General features: G+C 47.5%; 2 protein-coding genes across 2 annotated transcripts; both read left to right on the top strand.

Moving 5' to 3' along the window:
* Window positions 1-453: 453 nt before the first annotated feature.
* LOC119169616 (uncharacterized) lies at window positions 454-2608 on the top strand. Its single transcript, XM_037420654.2, has 2 exons — window positions 454-608; window positions 730-2608. Exon 2 carries the CDS (start codon window positions 749-751, stop codon window positions 2423-2425), a length of 1677 nt encoding a protein of 558 aa, XP_037276551.2. The 5' UTR covers window positions 454-608; window positions 730-748; the 3' UTR covers window positions 2426-2608.
* A 6897-nt stretch (window positions 2609-9505) lies between these two features.
* On the top strand, window positions 9506-11072 carry LOC142796474 (uncharacterized). The gene is made up of 2 exons (XM_075887191.1): window positions 9506-9592; window positions 9698-11072. The coding sequence occupies exon 2, from the start codon at window positions 9705-9707 to the stop codon at window positions 10704-10706; it is 1002 nt and encodes a 333-aa protein (XP_075743306.1). The 5' UTR covers window positions 9506-9592; window positions 9698-9704; the 3' UTR covers window positions 10707-11072.
* The last annotated feature ends 4094 nt before the right edge of the window (window positions 11073-15166 follow it).

Here is a 15166-nt window from a genome sequence, read left to right as displayed (position 1 = left end):
TGCATTTCCGGATGGAGGGGGAAATTTTGTAGGCCCGTGAGCTCAGATTTGGGTGCACGTTAAAGAACCACAGGTGGCTAAAATTTCTGGAGCCCTCCACTACGGCGTCTCTAATAATCACACGGTAGTATTGGGACGTTAAACTCTACATATCGATCAAATTAAGAACGAATAAAGACCCAGTGCTAACTGTTTTGTCTCACAGTGCCACAATGGGCTTGACGTCACAGTGTTCTTTTTAAGGAATACGCCCCCACTTTTTGCGTACTCCAATAACTTTGTCATCAATGCAATGGGAGATATCAGCCTGTCTGTGCTATCACCTGCCTTGACGTGTTTGATAAACACCTTCGCCCCAGTTGCGCATAATAGCTGCGATCTAACATCTGCGCAGGCGTTTGATGAGACTTCTTGCGCGCTTGTTCAGCAAATCTCGTCTTCTTTTATTATTTAATTCTTCCGTGACACGTTTTTATGTAGGGATGTGACGCAACGACGCCTTTGCCAAGGACCAATAAGCGATGAGAGAGTGGCAACAGACCAGCTATAAAACGTGTAGGCTAAACCCTCGGGATCGTCACTCCTGGAAAGATCACCGCCGCAGAAAGGTACGATGTATTTTTGTACTTGTGTATTCTATGTCTTGGTACTCCTGTTATATTCGTTACATTTTGGTGCACTCTTGTGATCCTTCATCCGTATTGCGTTTCTCTTGTTACGTGTTCCCAGGTTCACTCACCCGGTCAATATGAAGCCAGTGTCACTTTTCCTGTTGGCCGTTTATCTGCTGGTGGTTCAGGCCGAAGATCTCGCTGGACGAACCTTTGGCTTCGGGCAGAGCCACCCAGCCCTGCAGCACGCCCATCATGGCCACGGCATGTCCCCCCAGACTCAAGTGCATTTCAATCACGTTCTGCCGCCACACCACGGTTCCGACACCGGTCATGCTCACGGGCATTCGCATCACGGACATGCCGCCAGCGGTAACCATCACCAAGTTGTCCATGGGCATCAGCACAACCATCAGCAGTCCGTGCAGCCCGGTGCCGCTACTGAGCCCGCTGCATCAAACGTGCACACGGTCCCAGTCCTAATGTGCCGCGTCGTCAAGGTTCCCGTGAGCACCCCGGCACCCACTGTGCCGCCGAGGTCTGACTCCAGCTCATCTGGGACCCATGGTGTGGGCAGCCATATTGCCCACTCCATTAGTCATGTCTTTGGTACCGTCGTCAACCCTGTGGTGGCCCTCTTGAAGAACGCTTCAGTTTGGCTGAACCGGACCACCCACGGAGACAACGGGGCCGCTGCTCACCACCACAACCACCACCATCAGTCTGCTGTTCCTCATTCACTGGTCCTCCAGAAGAATTCCATTCGTCCGGCTTCAGTCACTTCTGCACCCACAGCGCCCAGTCCTGCACCTACAGTCGCAAGCACAGTCCCCTCGGCCACCACCCGTTCCCGCCTGACAATGGTACCACCGTTCGCTCCGACAGTTCTTCCTACCGTCGGTGCCGCGGCACCTACTGTACGGGGTCCGGTTCCCCGCGTTGGCACCTTCCCCGTCCCAGCTACCACTGTTGCTTCTGCCGATTTTCCTACTTCTGCTCCAGCAAACGTTTCCTCCACACTCCCTGTGCTCATCCCGGTGACCGACTCTTCCACGTCCACTTTGTCGACCGTCGTGTCGTCTACTCTACCCGCCGCCCATGTTACAACCCTTGCTGCTTCTACCACAACTGCCCCGGATTCGCTCAACTTCCGTGCCATCCCATTCACGCCTACCGCAACCTCGTCTGAACTACCTGCTACAACTCCCGTAGATGCCACGTCAACTGCGGCAGTCTCAGTCGAAACAACTGCGGAATTTCTTGACCCCACGGTTGTAACTACTCAAAATCCTCAGCCTGCTGATGTGTCCACTACACACTTCCCAAGCACTGCTTCCATTGAGACCCCACGTCGCGGTGTTACCCTGGATCCACGTGCTGGTCCTTTCACTCTCCTAGTTACTTCACCAAAAGTGCCTGCCACTGGCCTTCCGCTGCAGGAGCAGTCAAACGCAGCCACCAGTCCCCCTTCAACACTTCCAGTTGAGCCTCGTGCCTTGACTACATCTACACCCGAAGCCACTACTTCGCTTCCGGTGTCTACGGATGCCCCTTCGTTGCCTTTAGCCGGGACCATCCTGCCTCCAACTGTGGGAACCACTTTTGTCCGGATGTCTACTGTGGTTTCCATTGATCCTGTAGCAAACAGGGTCCCACCAGTGACGACTACAGCATCAGGTACCCTTACCCCAGTACCACTCTCCACAGCCAAGCTTCCGGTCCCGTTGCTTTCCACAACCCTGGGCTCTACTACCTCACCGCTGGCGAATTTTACGTTCTTCGGTGTTCGTTCTGTCCGCCCGAAAACTCGCTGAACCACGATCTTTCAAGAAGCGATGGCATCGGCGATAATGTAATATGACTCTTGTACGTAGCATGCCTGTTTGGGCTTCTTGCCCCTATTTTAAGGATTTTTTTTTACTGTGCGCATTTTGCATGTACGAGTTTTGACCGGTGTCCCAAGATTGAGCAATAAAACACGGGCAATTTTATCGAAACTGTCTTCAGTTCCTTTCTTCCTATGTGCTCATCGCACCGTTCAACGCGCCATTATTTCCACATCGGAAAGCCTGCTTGTTCCGCCGCTGTTGCGTGATATGGTGCCCATCATATCGCCACGCGACAAGTCATGCACTAAAGTTTCTCGGCGGTTTTCTTTCGCCGCACTTTGTTCGGTGTTTCCCACCGGCGGCAGCTTCCTCGTAGTCGGCTTCATTACCGCTACTTGGCCCACCGCTTCCAGAACAGACTTCCGCATTGCAGAAAGGCATTCTACACCAGCATCTGCCTCACGCGTAGCCAAAAACATCACGAATGACAAGACAAATCCCGTTCCTTCAATTCCGTTGTTTACGCTGCTTTACTACCGTGTGATCATATATAACACGGCATATGCGAGGTTAGTTGGCGTGTGCGTACAGGAGTTTAGCTAGACGCTGCAAGCTTGATTAAAACGTGCCTTTGTTTTGTACGTCGTGTCGCATGAGGTATACTTTCTTCAGTGCAATCAAGACAGCCTTAATGTTAGTGGTCGAGTTATAGGTGCGTAATTTCTGGGGGAAAAGGTACGCTGGTGCGTGCTTCAGAGTATATATATATATATATATATATATATATATATATATATATATATGCTGCAAATTTACCCATCGCGGCAGCTAAAGTAGCCGGGCGTTTCCCTGCCTAATGTGGCGACGTTGTTTTTAAGGATCATGGCGACATTCCAAACGGTCATTAATGAGAATATGCCTGCGCACTTTAAATTAGGAGCACGTTTACGAACGACAAATAGGCAAAATTAATCTGGACCCACGCCCTAGGGCATTCCTCGCAAATCGTATCGTGATTCTGGTACACGGCTGCTGGCCCGCAGGTCGCGGGATCGAATCCTGGCTACGGCGGCTGCATTTTATATGGAGGCGAAAATGCTGTGGGCCCGTGAGCTCAAATTTGGGTGCGCGTTAATGAACCCATGGCGGTCGAAATTCCTGGAGCCCTCCACTGCGGCGTCTCTCATAATCTTAGTGTGGTTTTGGGTCGTTAAAACCCACATATCAATTCACACCTTGATTCTGCTATACAGCGACCCGAGAATATAAAATGCCTGCGGGCGTTGTTAATTGAGCTTCTATTAGATCACAATCAGTGCTTATAGCCCACAGCACTACGCTTTGAAATTATAAATGGACATAGATGTGTTCCAGAAGCTCAGTGTATATATCTTTAACTTGGCAACACTTACTGCAGTTGCACAAAATCACGTCCATCTAAAACCAAGTCTGGAGTGTGCACTGCCTTTGAACCTTCGTCAACGCTGTTCTGTGAGCAGGGACGAAATTGTTCAATTTAACATGAGCCAGGTTTGTAACGCGCAGCGGAGGCTGCCGTGCAACAGAAATTGAAGTAGGGTACGTTGCGTTGTACTGTAGTCCACTGTCATGTCTAGAACGACAGAGCTTCGTGCTCGGAGCTGCACGAGCGAAATCCGCAACCGTAAATACGCGGCCTCTGAGCGTGCGTGGCATCAACAATGCACCTTCCTTGCATTTTCGATCCTCGTTTATTACCGCGGATTCAACAACCGTTTCGGCCATCGAGAGTGGTTCTGCCGGTCAGCAGGAAAAGCAAAAAAAAAAGAAGACACGAACCATTCTCGGTATGATATATCACGAACAGAGAATAATTTAATTCGTAGTATAAAGGGCTCCTATCCACGGGCATTGCATTTTTCCCCGGCGCTATAAGATTTACAGCGCTTCTTACTGCCAAAAACAAGTATTGCGGCCGTGGCAATAAACTATATATATATATATATATATATATATATATATATATATATATATATATATATATATATATATATATATATATATATATATATATATATATATATATATATATATATATATATATATATATATATATATATATATATATATATATATATATATATATATATATATAGGACACAAACTACAAAGTAGGAATGTCAATGGCACCGCGAATTCTCAGATGTGGCTGGTTTCAAACAGCAGATGTCGCTCGTGCTGCTCAGAGCCTGACTGTACGACTACCCAACTCTTCCGCAGGGGTGACCTCAAATGGTAAACGCGTGATAGGAAGCAGAAAAAAATCAGCAAGGCACCTTACATTGTGCCCTATGACGCGCACATTCGTCGTTGTTGATCAGCACCGATATCAGCTTTTTTTTTAAATATACAAAGTACATTACACAAAGTACAGTAGACACAAGTAAGGGGCATGGTTGGCAAAAAGGCAAATTAATGCCTGACAAGGTGCCGTAACCCGTCCCAGACTATAAAGCGCAAAAAAGCAGTAATGTACACATAATTTAAATGTTTTAACAAAGAAGCAGCCGGATTTACAAATTTTTTATAAGAACTTATAAAGAACGTCAGATGAACATTTTATTAAGTACAGACCTGTCTGCAAGACTGAGTTTATAGCGAACAAAGCAAGAATTATGTGAAGAAACCCAAATTTATCGAATAACAAACCAATTTATTAGAACTCATTAATGAAAATTTCACGAGTGTATACACTTCAATTATAAATACAACCTGTGTGATACCGCAGAAAGAGGAAAAAGTATTCTTGGAGCTCTACGAGATATGCGTGTATCTTTCTTTTTTAATGCAAATAATGAGCGGCTCTCTTGCACTATGGGGGCAATTGCGGGGTTTGCATTTAAAAGTTTAGGGATCATATGCGCTAGCTTTTGCGAGCCGTAGTTAGTTTTTATTCTTTCGCTGCAGTATGTTATGCGTATAAAGCTGTATGTATGTTGTCTTTGCGAATATGCATCATGAAAAGCGACTTTGGTATCAAAAGTGATACCAAACCACCGAAAACATAAGATTTCCTTCAAATACCATTTGTTCTTAATTTACTTGGTGACAGGTGAGGAATAAAAATCACAGAATCTTTACGGAGTGTATGATGATGAGTGGGGCCAGCGCCTCCTCTATGGAGGCGCTGGTGGGGCGATGCTTCGAAGGGTTTCGTCGGCAAACCATGAATCATCCGCTGGCCATTTCTGTCTGTCTGTCTGTCTGTCTGTCTGTCTGTCTGTCTGTCTGTCTGTCTGTCTGTCTGTCTGTCTGTCTGTCTGTCTGTCTGTCTGTCCGTCCGTCCGTCCGTCCGTCCGTTCATCCGTACGTTCGTCCATTCATCTAGTTAACACTCCAAGTGCTGCCATCTCGCATCGTTTTATCAATATACCTTATCAATATATTCATCATATACAAGTACCGCCATCCAGTGGACATTCCATGGACTAAAACGAGAGGTGGCTATACTACATTTTTGCATTACGACAAGGTGCACTGTCGGCTTATCTATAGCGCGCGAAAACGAAATTACCGATTTCAGGGGTAAAACATCATGGAGTCTCTGCTTGTCTGCGAGTCACACTGTCCTCATATTGGTGCTTCAATACGCCGTTTCGGTCCATCACAACCGAACATGCACCGCAAAACCAGGCTGGTTGTTACGACTGCGTGCACTCATCCATGCATACTGTGAGAAAAACTGACGAAGTGTGCACGTGCTGACGCTTTATTGTCGTGTGAACTGTATAGTGACGGATTAAACTAAGACATCTTAGGGCTATAGGTAACACCCTTACTTTCGGTTGCACCGCCTTCAGTTCAGGTCATATCGGTGTAACTTTGACTTGAACGCACAGATCAGATCCAACATTATCTTCACAGACCAGTTTCGTCGCGACATGATGCGATTATCTCGAGCAACTGCGTCTGCCAGTCGTTATTGTGAAGAAAAAAAAACATTGTTATATCGTTTGAATCTGCAAGTACAGTACCACGAGATAGTTTAACTTTCCTCAGGGTGATCCATGTTTTTCAACCTCTGCTCAGCAACCAGATTAAAAAATCACAGGACAGAGCAGAGAAGTGAAAAAAGAAAAAAAAAGTAAGACAGTTGTAACTAGAAGTAATATTCAAAAGGCTTTATACACCAAGTGTGTTCGCAAATAATAAATAAGTATTATTTAAATATAGCTTCTCAAAAAATGTTTTTATTTTGAAAGGAAATGGTCAGGCGCGGCGTACTGCGTACGAAAATTAAATATTGTAATCGCGCTAACGAAGATTTACTAACCTAAGAGGCAATAATGAAGCCAGTTATTTCGTAACTACTGCTAGTGACTAAATGCAACTGCGCATCTTGCAAAGCATGTCCATTTAGAATGAAATCTTGAAAGCAGCAGGGACTTCACTTATGCGCCATCAAACGTGCTTAAAGATTCATTTTAACAGCAAAGCCGTTGTTAGTCGAGCGTTTCTCGTTCGGAATCCGTGGTAACGCTTTTGGGCATCATTAACGAGTACGCGCCACAAACATCGAGCAAACATCAGTAGTCGCCAAATAAAAGTTTATCCAATCCAATCCAATCAGTAGTCACCACTGGCCCACTAAAAATCGAGGCGACCGTTATCTCAACAAACGGGAATGTTCCACACAAATCTGTGGTGCCACCGAAATTGGCCAAAGCCCACTGCACACAACTTCCATTAAAAACGAAGAAGGCGATAGCCCAACAAATAGCGTTCGCGTTACCATATATAGTCCCATCAGTGTCACGTGATACTCTGCGGTTATAATAGTTGGTGGATATATACTACCAACCCAAAGTTTAACAAATAGCTGTTATTACAGAGCAGTGACACAGCATATCGAAAGCATCTTAAGCGAAGGCTTCATTGTGAACCTGTGGATAGGAGTGATCAATAACGGGCGCTGATGCAACACCGAAGTATTTCAAAAACATACAAAGGTGTTAGCGCGCGCGCACACACACACACACACACACACACACACACACATATATATATATATATATATATATATATATATATATATATATAACAATCCACCCATTTGTCCATTGAAACAAAGTAGTCCGTGGCGGTGGAGCAGTGGCTAGGGTGCTCGGCTGGACCCGTAGGTCGCGGGTGCGATGCCGGCCACGGTGGTCGCAATTCGGAGGAGGCGAAATGCCAGAGGCCCGTGTGCTTGTGCGACGTCAGTGCACGCTAAAGCACACCAGATGGTCAAAATTCCCGGTGCCCACCCCTACGGCGTCTCTCGTAATCATGTCTTTGTTTTGGGACGTAAAAGCCCAGATATTATTATTATTATTATTATTATTATTATTATTATTATTATTATTATTATTATTATTATTATTATTATTATTATTATTATTATTATTATTATTATTATTATTATTATTATTATTATTATTGAAACAAAGTGGCAACTTCCACGTCGACGTGTTTCACAGCGCACTTAGTAACTGAACGTCTCGAAATCGGTGTGGCCTTGACAAAGTCGTTTAACGTATGTACGTCCTAGACGCGAATTCACGGGCGACAATGCATGCATTCAAATATGTGATGCAATAAATTGATGCGGCTAATAAGATAATATCTTTTAACCAACTACTTATTTACGTGGTTCCATAGAATTTTCCCGTGCGCTGCTCCTGAAAGTTTACTTTCGAAGGTATCTTTGTTTCTTTGGCGCACGACATTTTTTTAATGTTGCTCAACGTGATTGATAAATACTAGATGACTACGCAGGTGTGACAGACCAGTAGCAAGCGAGATATAGTATCATGGGCTAATCCTCAAAAACAGTGAGAACCGCGTAAAGCTCGAAATGCACGAGTTTTAGCAGTCTAAAAACTTCCAACACTTTCGCTGCAGAAAAAATGCTGGGTGATGACTCGTTTCCATCCGCCGTCGGCTTGTTATAATATGAAACTTAGTCAACGAATTTCTCAGATCTTAGTAAGCAGCTTGTGCGGCTGTTTCCAATGTTCCTTTTTTTTTGTTGCAATCGATAAGTTTTGAAAATGCCCCGCCGCGGTGGTCTAGTGGCTAAGGTACTCGGCTGCTGACCCGCCGGTCACGGGTTCAAATCCCGGCTGCGGCGGCTGCACTTCCGATGGAGGCGGAAATGTTGTAGGCCCGTGTGCTCAGATTTGGGTGCACGTTAAAGAACCCCAGGTGGTCGAAATTTCCGGAGCCCTTTACTACGGCGTTTCTCATAATCATATGATGGTTTTGGGACGTTAAACCCCACATATCAGTAATTAAGTTTTCAAGATGACTGTATAGCTATAGAGCTCCCACGGCCGGGCCAGACTGCACCTGCGCAGCTAGGGGCAGGGGCAGCAATAAATATGTTTCATACTGCACTCGAAGCCCTACGCTAGCTCCTTTGAGGAAGGCCTGCCGACATCTCGAAGGTGACTGTTGCTTCGTGACTGTCTTGATATGAACATCCAAAACCAAGATGGGAGCAGACAGATAAACGCAAGCAGTGGGATAAGCAGGATGAACGGTGGAAGTGCCTCAGACAGGCTGCCCGACGTTTCGATAGAAGGACAGAGATAAGCCTTTGACAAGAATAGGCTCTCCTATCAAAACGTCGGCCAGCCTGTTTGAGGCATTTCCACTGTTCACCCTGGTTATCCCACTTGATATAGACACGCAATTTCGGCACCCTCTGACTTCAGTCAAGCAATTCTCGATCATTTGTGATAACTTTTATACTTGTGATAATTTCTAATAACTGAAGCGCTGATCTGTTAACGTGGAGGGCTTCTTGCATCTCCTATTGTAATCACGATTTCTAAAATATCAATGTATAGGCGCTGCTGCTGCCCGATTATCACGTGACCGGCAATTTACACCTTTATCTACGCAGTAGTCACGCTCCTTTAATAAGCCGACATTTATGGCTTATCCAAAATGAGCAAGCCATTTTTTTTTCTACGACTGACCTTATCGTGCTTCCCGTCATGGTGATAACGTTTCCGCGATCAGCGAACCCGAAGGATATAAGCGGGCTATGGGTGTCCGACTGCTATAAAACGAGCTGCCGGATAGCCGGCAGGCTGCCTTCACGGAGCAATCGGAAAAGCAGGATAGGTATGAAATTATTTTTTTATGGTGTCTCGAGGAGGGCGAAATTTTCCTTTCGATATCGATAGGTAATACACAAGTGAGCTTGACCGTCTTTCGCCGTCTTTGCAGGACCAACATGACGTTCAACATGAAATCAACGTCAAGTGCGTTGCTAATCGTCTTCGTGCTCGCGGTGAAAGCGCAAGACCCGGACTCCCGAACATACGGCTACTACAGCCACGCCGGTCATACTCACGGACACCACGGCCACGGTGTGCCTCACCATCACCATCACCCCCCAAGCGCCCACCATCAGGGTCCGACCCACGGCAGCCATCAGCATCATGGCATCCCGCCGACGTCCGGCACATTACAGTCACCGCTTCAGGCGCAGCAACATCAGCCTTTTTCCGTGCCCGCGCAAGCCACAACGAACGTGCGAACGGTTCCGTACATGGTGTGTCGCATCGTCCAACTACCTGTGGGCCCTTTGATTAGTCCTGTGCCAGCGCTCGTCCCCAAGGCATCTTCAATGAGCCCACAGCAAGTTTTCCACAGCCTCACCGCTTCGATTGGGGACGTCTTCGGCCGTGTGATCAATCCGATGGTGTCTCTTCTAAACAGCCCCTCAAGCCGACTTAACCACACAGCCCCTGGTCCCCACAACCACACCGCGCATCCCCCCCATCCGAACCACACCGTCCTTCACGGCCAGAACAGTGCTCTCCCGCACCATGATCCGCTCAATTTCACCACGCCCAACGGTGGCGTCGTCCAAAAGAATCCCGCGAAGGAGGGTGATGTGAACCACGACCCGGCATTTCCTTTATCAGAAGTGCCTACAACAACGTCTAGTCCAACACCAGCAGTAACTACTGCAGCTTTTCCAACAACCACTGTAAGAGTGCCTGTCCTGAAAAGCAACGTCTGTGACCAGGGCCCTACTCCAGGTGTCCCTGCCCAGCGCGCCTACCCTTCCACTACCCCAGATTCCACTGTTACTTGGACAGACAACCCCACAGCCATTCCTAAACAGCCTACCTCGGAACTGTACCAAGAGGTGACCACTGCCGCTAATACTGTCCTACGCACTACACTGGCGGACACATTGGTTTCTTTTCCCGCAGACCGGACGTGAAGGATTATTTCAGCTTCGAATGGCACCACGCTTTTTAGAGTCGAGCAAGTCAGCTACACCCGTGCCTGCCAGCAACGATACGGCGGCAACTACTCATTCGAAGGCTTGGGATACGATTTCCACGCAGGCTCCCCTTCCGGGCACGACTTGAGTGGTCCTCACGAGCACACGGAGCCCAACATCACTGATAGCGACGCAGACGGCTCTTCCCGCTACTAGAGATGTGTTAACTAAGCCACCCACAGTGGAAAGCGCGTCTGTTTTACCTAAAGAAACACCTGAAGCTGCATCCTCTGGCACGTTGTCCTTCACGGTGACCTCTCATTGCTTCATTTGGGCCAGTGTACCAAGTGTATACATCGTTAAGCTGACTTGTTGACTCGCTTGTGTGCCTTCACACGCGTTTAAAACGCGTCCATTTTTCACCCGGAAGGTGTGTCGCTTTACTAGTCAATAAATGTACGGACTTTTTTTTTCTCTACGCCGCTTAGTTTGAGTCTGCGTTGTTGTTTCAATGCTTTTATGCACAAGTAGCCATGATCACTAAAAGCAAGACTTTGTTTTGATTTAGGTAATAACTATTGCTTTCATAGTGATAGGCACCCACAGATTAAGGCAGAAGTTGCTACCCCTACTGTACTCCTATATCCATGATAGTCCAAAACGCGACGCAGCCGCATATGTGGCGTCAATCTTGCTTTATTTTCTTCACCGCGAAGCACACTTTTTGCTTGCTGAGACAACAAGCTGTTTTTATCTTGTGGTGGTGCTGACACCCCTTGTGAAGTTGTTTGCGCCGCGTGGCGCACGTGTCCTGAACAGAAGCCGTACTTCGGAGGTGACAACGGCCGGATGATAAATGGCGTTGTGTTCGCGTTGAATACCACTGTTGGTAGAGTGGTAGCGCCGGCGGTGACCCCTGGCGGAAGGCAGGCCTTGGTGGCGGGTGAGACTTGAGCGAGCTCTTCTGCGCGTGGCGGTTGCCGCGAACGGTTGTCTCTAGCGTGGGTCCTCGGTGCGTGGCACCCAGGGCTGTGACGTCGGGGGCGCGCGTGGTAAGTCAAGCGTTGGCGACGCCGCCTTGGGTGTGCTAGTGTGTTTGTCGTGCTGTTGCGTAACGATGTCTTAGCGTGATCACGATTGATGCATCATTCGGCGGACGATATCGTCGTTGTAAATTAGTTAAATAAATGTATGTATGTTGTGTTTGTTTGCCCCGACCGCGTCTACTGTGTCCGTTCACTCCAAGAGCGCGGCGTGGTGCGCGCTCGCCAATTCGAGACCCCACACTCTTTAACATAATTATCACCACAGTTGTGATTTTGAGCATTTCCAACTGACATTTTAACAAGTGTTGTGTAGGCGAGCATGCGTACTTCCGCCTTTACGGCATTATTTAATATCTTGGCTCTTCTAGCAGTCTGTGTGCATGAATGCTCAATGCTTTCTCGCAGCTGTGCTCGATCCAAACTCTTGTATAGCTCTGCGAAAACATTGCATGTGTTTCACCAGCTCTATCAGTAGTCGCTCAGATATTTCCTACTTTATAATCGGATGGGGTCGGATAATTAGCGCTCAACATTGCGGAGAGGCGAGGATAACGTTGACAAGTTTTCTTAAAGGGGCACTGACATAAAATTTCGCGGTCGAGATAGCCTGTAGGGTTGATTCCCAGGAACCTTCATATATAATCTGCAAAATACCAACGGCGAATATAGCGGGGAAGGTATCTTGAAAGAATTTTGAAGTTCGCGCGAGCCCTCAATTTCATCATGCCATTGACACCATCGAAGGTGACCCCCTACTTCCCTCACGTCAACACGCTGCAATCAACAAAACAAGTTATGATGACGTCATAGCCACCATTTTTCTTTTGCTATTTATTACCGCAGTCTGTATTTCTCGGCGGCTGGTTGCGACGAAAGGGTCGTGGCGTTAGTGTGTACTGTGCCGGGCACTCCCACAGCATGTGCGGAAGCGTAGCCGGGTGAGTACCGCAGCACCGGCAGTGGGAGGTTGTGTACACGTCCAGGAATATGAGGTGAAAGCGGGCAGGTGAGGGATACGTGTTTGTTTGAAGTAGACTCAAAGTGGTGGCCTGTGCCCGGTTGAGCTTGGGGTGAAGTGGGGGAAAGGCTCGGCGTCTGAGGTAAAAGTTCTTAACCAGATCATTGCAGGTAGTCAGGTTGTCCCTGGTGTCCATCACGTCTCCAGTAGCTCCAGTGCGGTTGACAAGGCCTCGCGCAAGAAAGTGGGTGACCTCGTTGACGTTTGAGAGGCGTGGGTGGACTGGGCCCGCGTGAGCGGGGATCCATGTGAGGGTGATCCTGTTTTCTTTAGAGTGTGGTGTCTGGCCGAGGATGCGAAGCGCTTGAGGAGAAATGTGGCCTTTGCTGTAGTTAGTGACGGCTGAGCGAGAGTCGCATACGATGGTGTTACAGGTGGGCGTTACAGGTAGCCAGGGCGATGGCCACCTCTTCAGCCGTCTCGGCAGAGGAAATAGTGACGCTGGTTGCATGTATGAGGACTCCATGCGTGTGGCGGCAGCTACAAGAAAACTGTTTAAAATATTTCTGCTGTAGCAACACAATTCAATCACACAACTGGCGCTGATCTTAGTTCTACTGTGTGCGCTATGTGCACAGCGCGCGCGCGCTTAGAGCCAAGCACAGTAATTTTTGTGCGCTCTGGCAGCAGGTGATCCTTTCGTTACCCTTTCAAATGAGCGAAACTTGTAGGGGACATTCATACGTGTGAAAATTTTAGGTAATTTTGAAATGTTCGTGTACACGTCCGAAGAAGAGAAGAACGATGACAAGAAGGCGAGCCAACGGCAGGTGGCACGAGAGAACAAAAGAAGAGAAAAGAAAGAGACGCGTGTTGAACGCGCTGAGGGCTGAGCCAATCGCAGCCGAAGAGCATGTCGGAAAAGGGCGTTGTCCTTAGAGATTCTCGTGGCTGTGCTTGGCGAGGGCCTGGTGCTTACCTCGTGGTCCTGACGGTGGATCCTTCTAGAACAGACCAGACCAGGGTGCTTTCCATGGAACTACTTTTTTCTTACTATTTTTTACACCACCATATTATACATATCTTCCTGGCGATCGAGGCCCAGCAGCAGAGCTACCTGTCAAGGGCTACTGACAGCGAGAGCGGCTCCTGCTATATCAGCGTACGGGTGTTGCAGACGACCGTTTCATGATCGCCACCGCTACCTGCGACCGCTAAAGGACGAGTCCGAACGTGAGGCCTTACGGAGGCCTCGTCTCCTGCTGAGACTGCACGTGGGACGTGTGCCACCTGCATGTCTGGGACTTGCAGGGTACCCACTACGCCATAAATGAACGAAATTTTGGTTCAGGCATTCAATATGCTACCTTTCGTCATTCTTCAGTGAAGCATGATACCCGCTACACACTTGCAAGGAACTTGGTGCTATTTTAATGCTGTGGCTGACGACGATGAAGAAGTATGCATAGAGCTACAAGAATTAAATGTGGCAGTAATTTTATCGTTTGGCAGCATTAAATTTGGTTATAGCCACAGGGACGTCTGCTCTGCGAAACAAAGCGATTGCCATGTTAAACTGCATATATATATATATATATATATATATATATATATATATATATATATATATATATATATATATAAGGGAAAAAGTGTATACCTAAGGGCTCGTTTTTCCGTGTTTTAACACAATATTAATGAGATCTAACAGACAGTAATGCCAAGGAATGTACAGGGAAAGTTATTAGAACCAATGTAATGTAAATAAAAACAAAGAAAAGTGGATGAAAAAATAAGCAGCCGTGAGCAGAAATCGAACCTACGACCTTCGAATAACGCGTTCGATGCTCTAACCACTGAGCTACCACAGCGGCCTGCCTAAACATGAAGCCTGCCTAAAGTCAGTTCGCCACGGAGTTCCAAACGGCGCCGTAGCTCAGTTGTAGAATACTGGAGTGGCACGCATGGGGAACGGCGTCTAATCCAGCTGTGTCCTTGTTTATTTACTTAGTTTTTTTTCTCGCTTTACGCGATGGTGGTTACGGACACCGGCGACGGCCGACAACTACGGCACCACACGCGACCCGTGTACTGATCTCATAACAGATTTCGCTGTAATAAGCGCTCGCAGAAGTCTCTTTTCAGGGGGGAAGGGGGGGGCAAGGCTGGTCTCAACACCGCCCTCCCTACTAGGTAAATGCATGGGGTAGGTCCCCCCCCCCCTTTCGTAGGAAAATAAAAAGAGTAGCCCCATGTCTACCCCCCCCCCTGGGCGGGGGAGGGAGATACCTATGCTTTTAGCAACGGTTCGCGGAATTTTTTTTTAATCATCCCCGAGTATTGCTACATAGCTAGCCTTTTTGCAGAGCTTTAATGTTCTGCCATGAAGCAAAGCTTTGCACATCGGCATAAGTTTGCGAAGCATTTCTTTGCGTACTGCAATCACTTTTGGC

This window comes from Rhipicephalus microplus, chromosome 2 (genome assembly GCF_043290135.1).
Source record: "Rhipicephalus microplus isolate Deutch F79 chromosome 2, USDA_Rmic, whole genome shotgun sequence".
In the NCBI taxonomy this organism is placed as follows: domain Eukaryota; kingdom Metazoa; phylum Arthropoda; class Arachnida; order Ixodida; family Ixodidae; genus Rhipicephalus; species Rhipicephalus microplus.
This window is presented reverse-complemented; position numbering and strand designations above follow the sequence as displayed.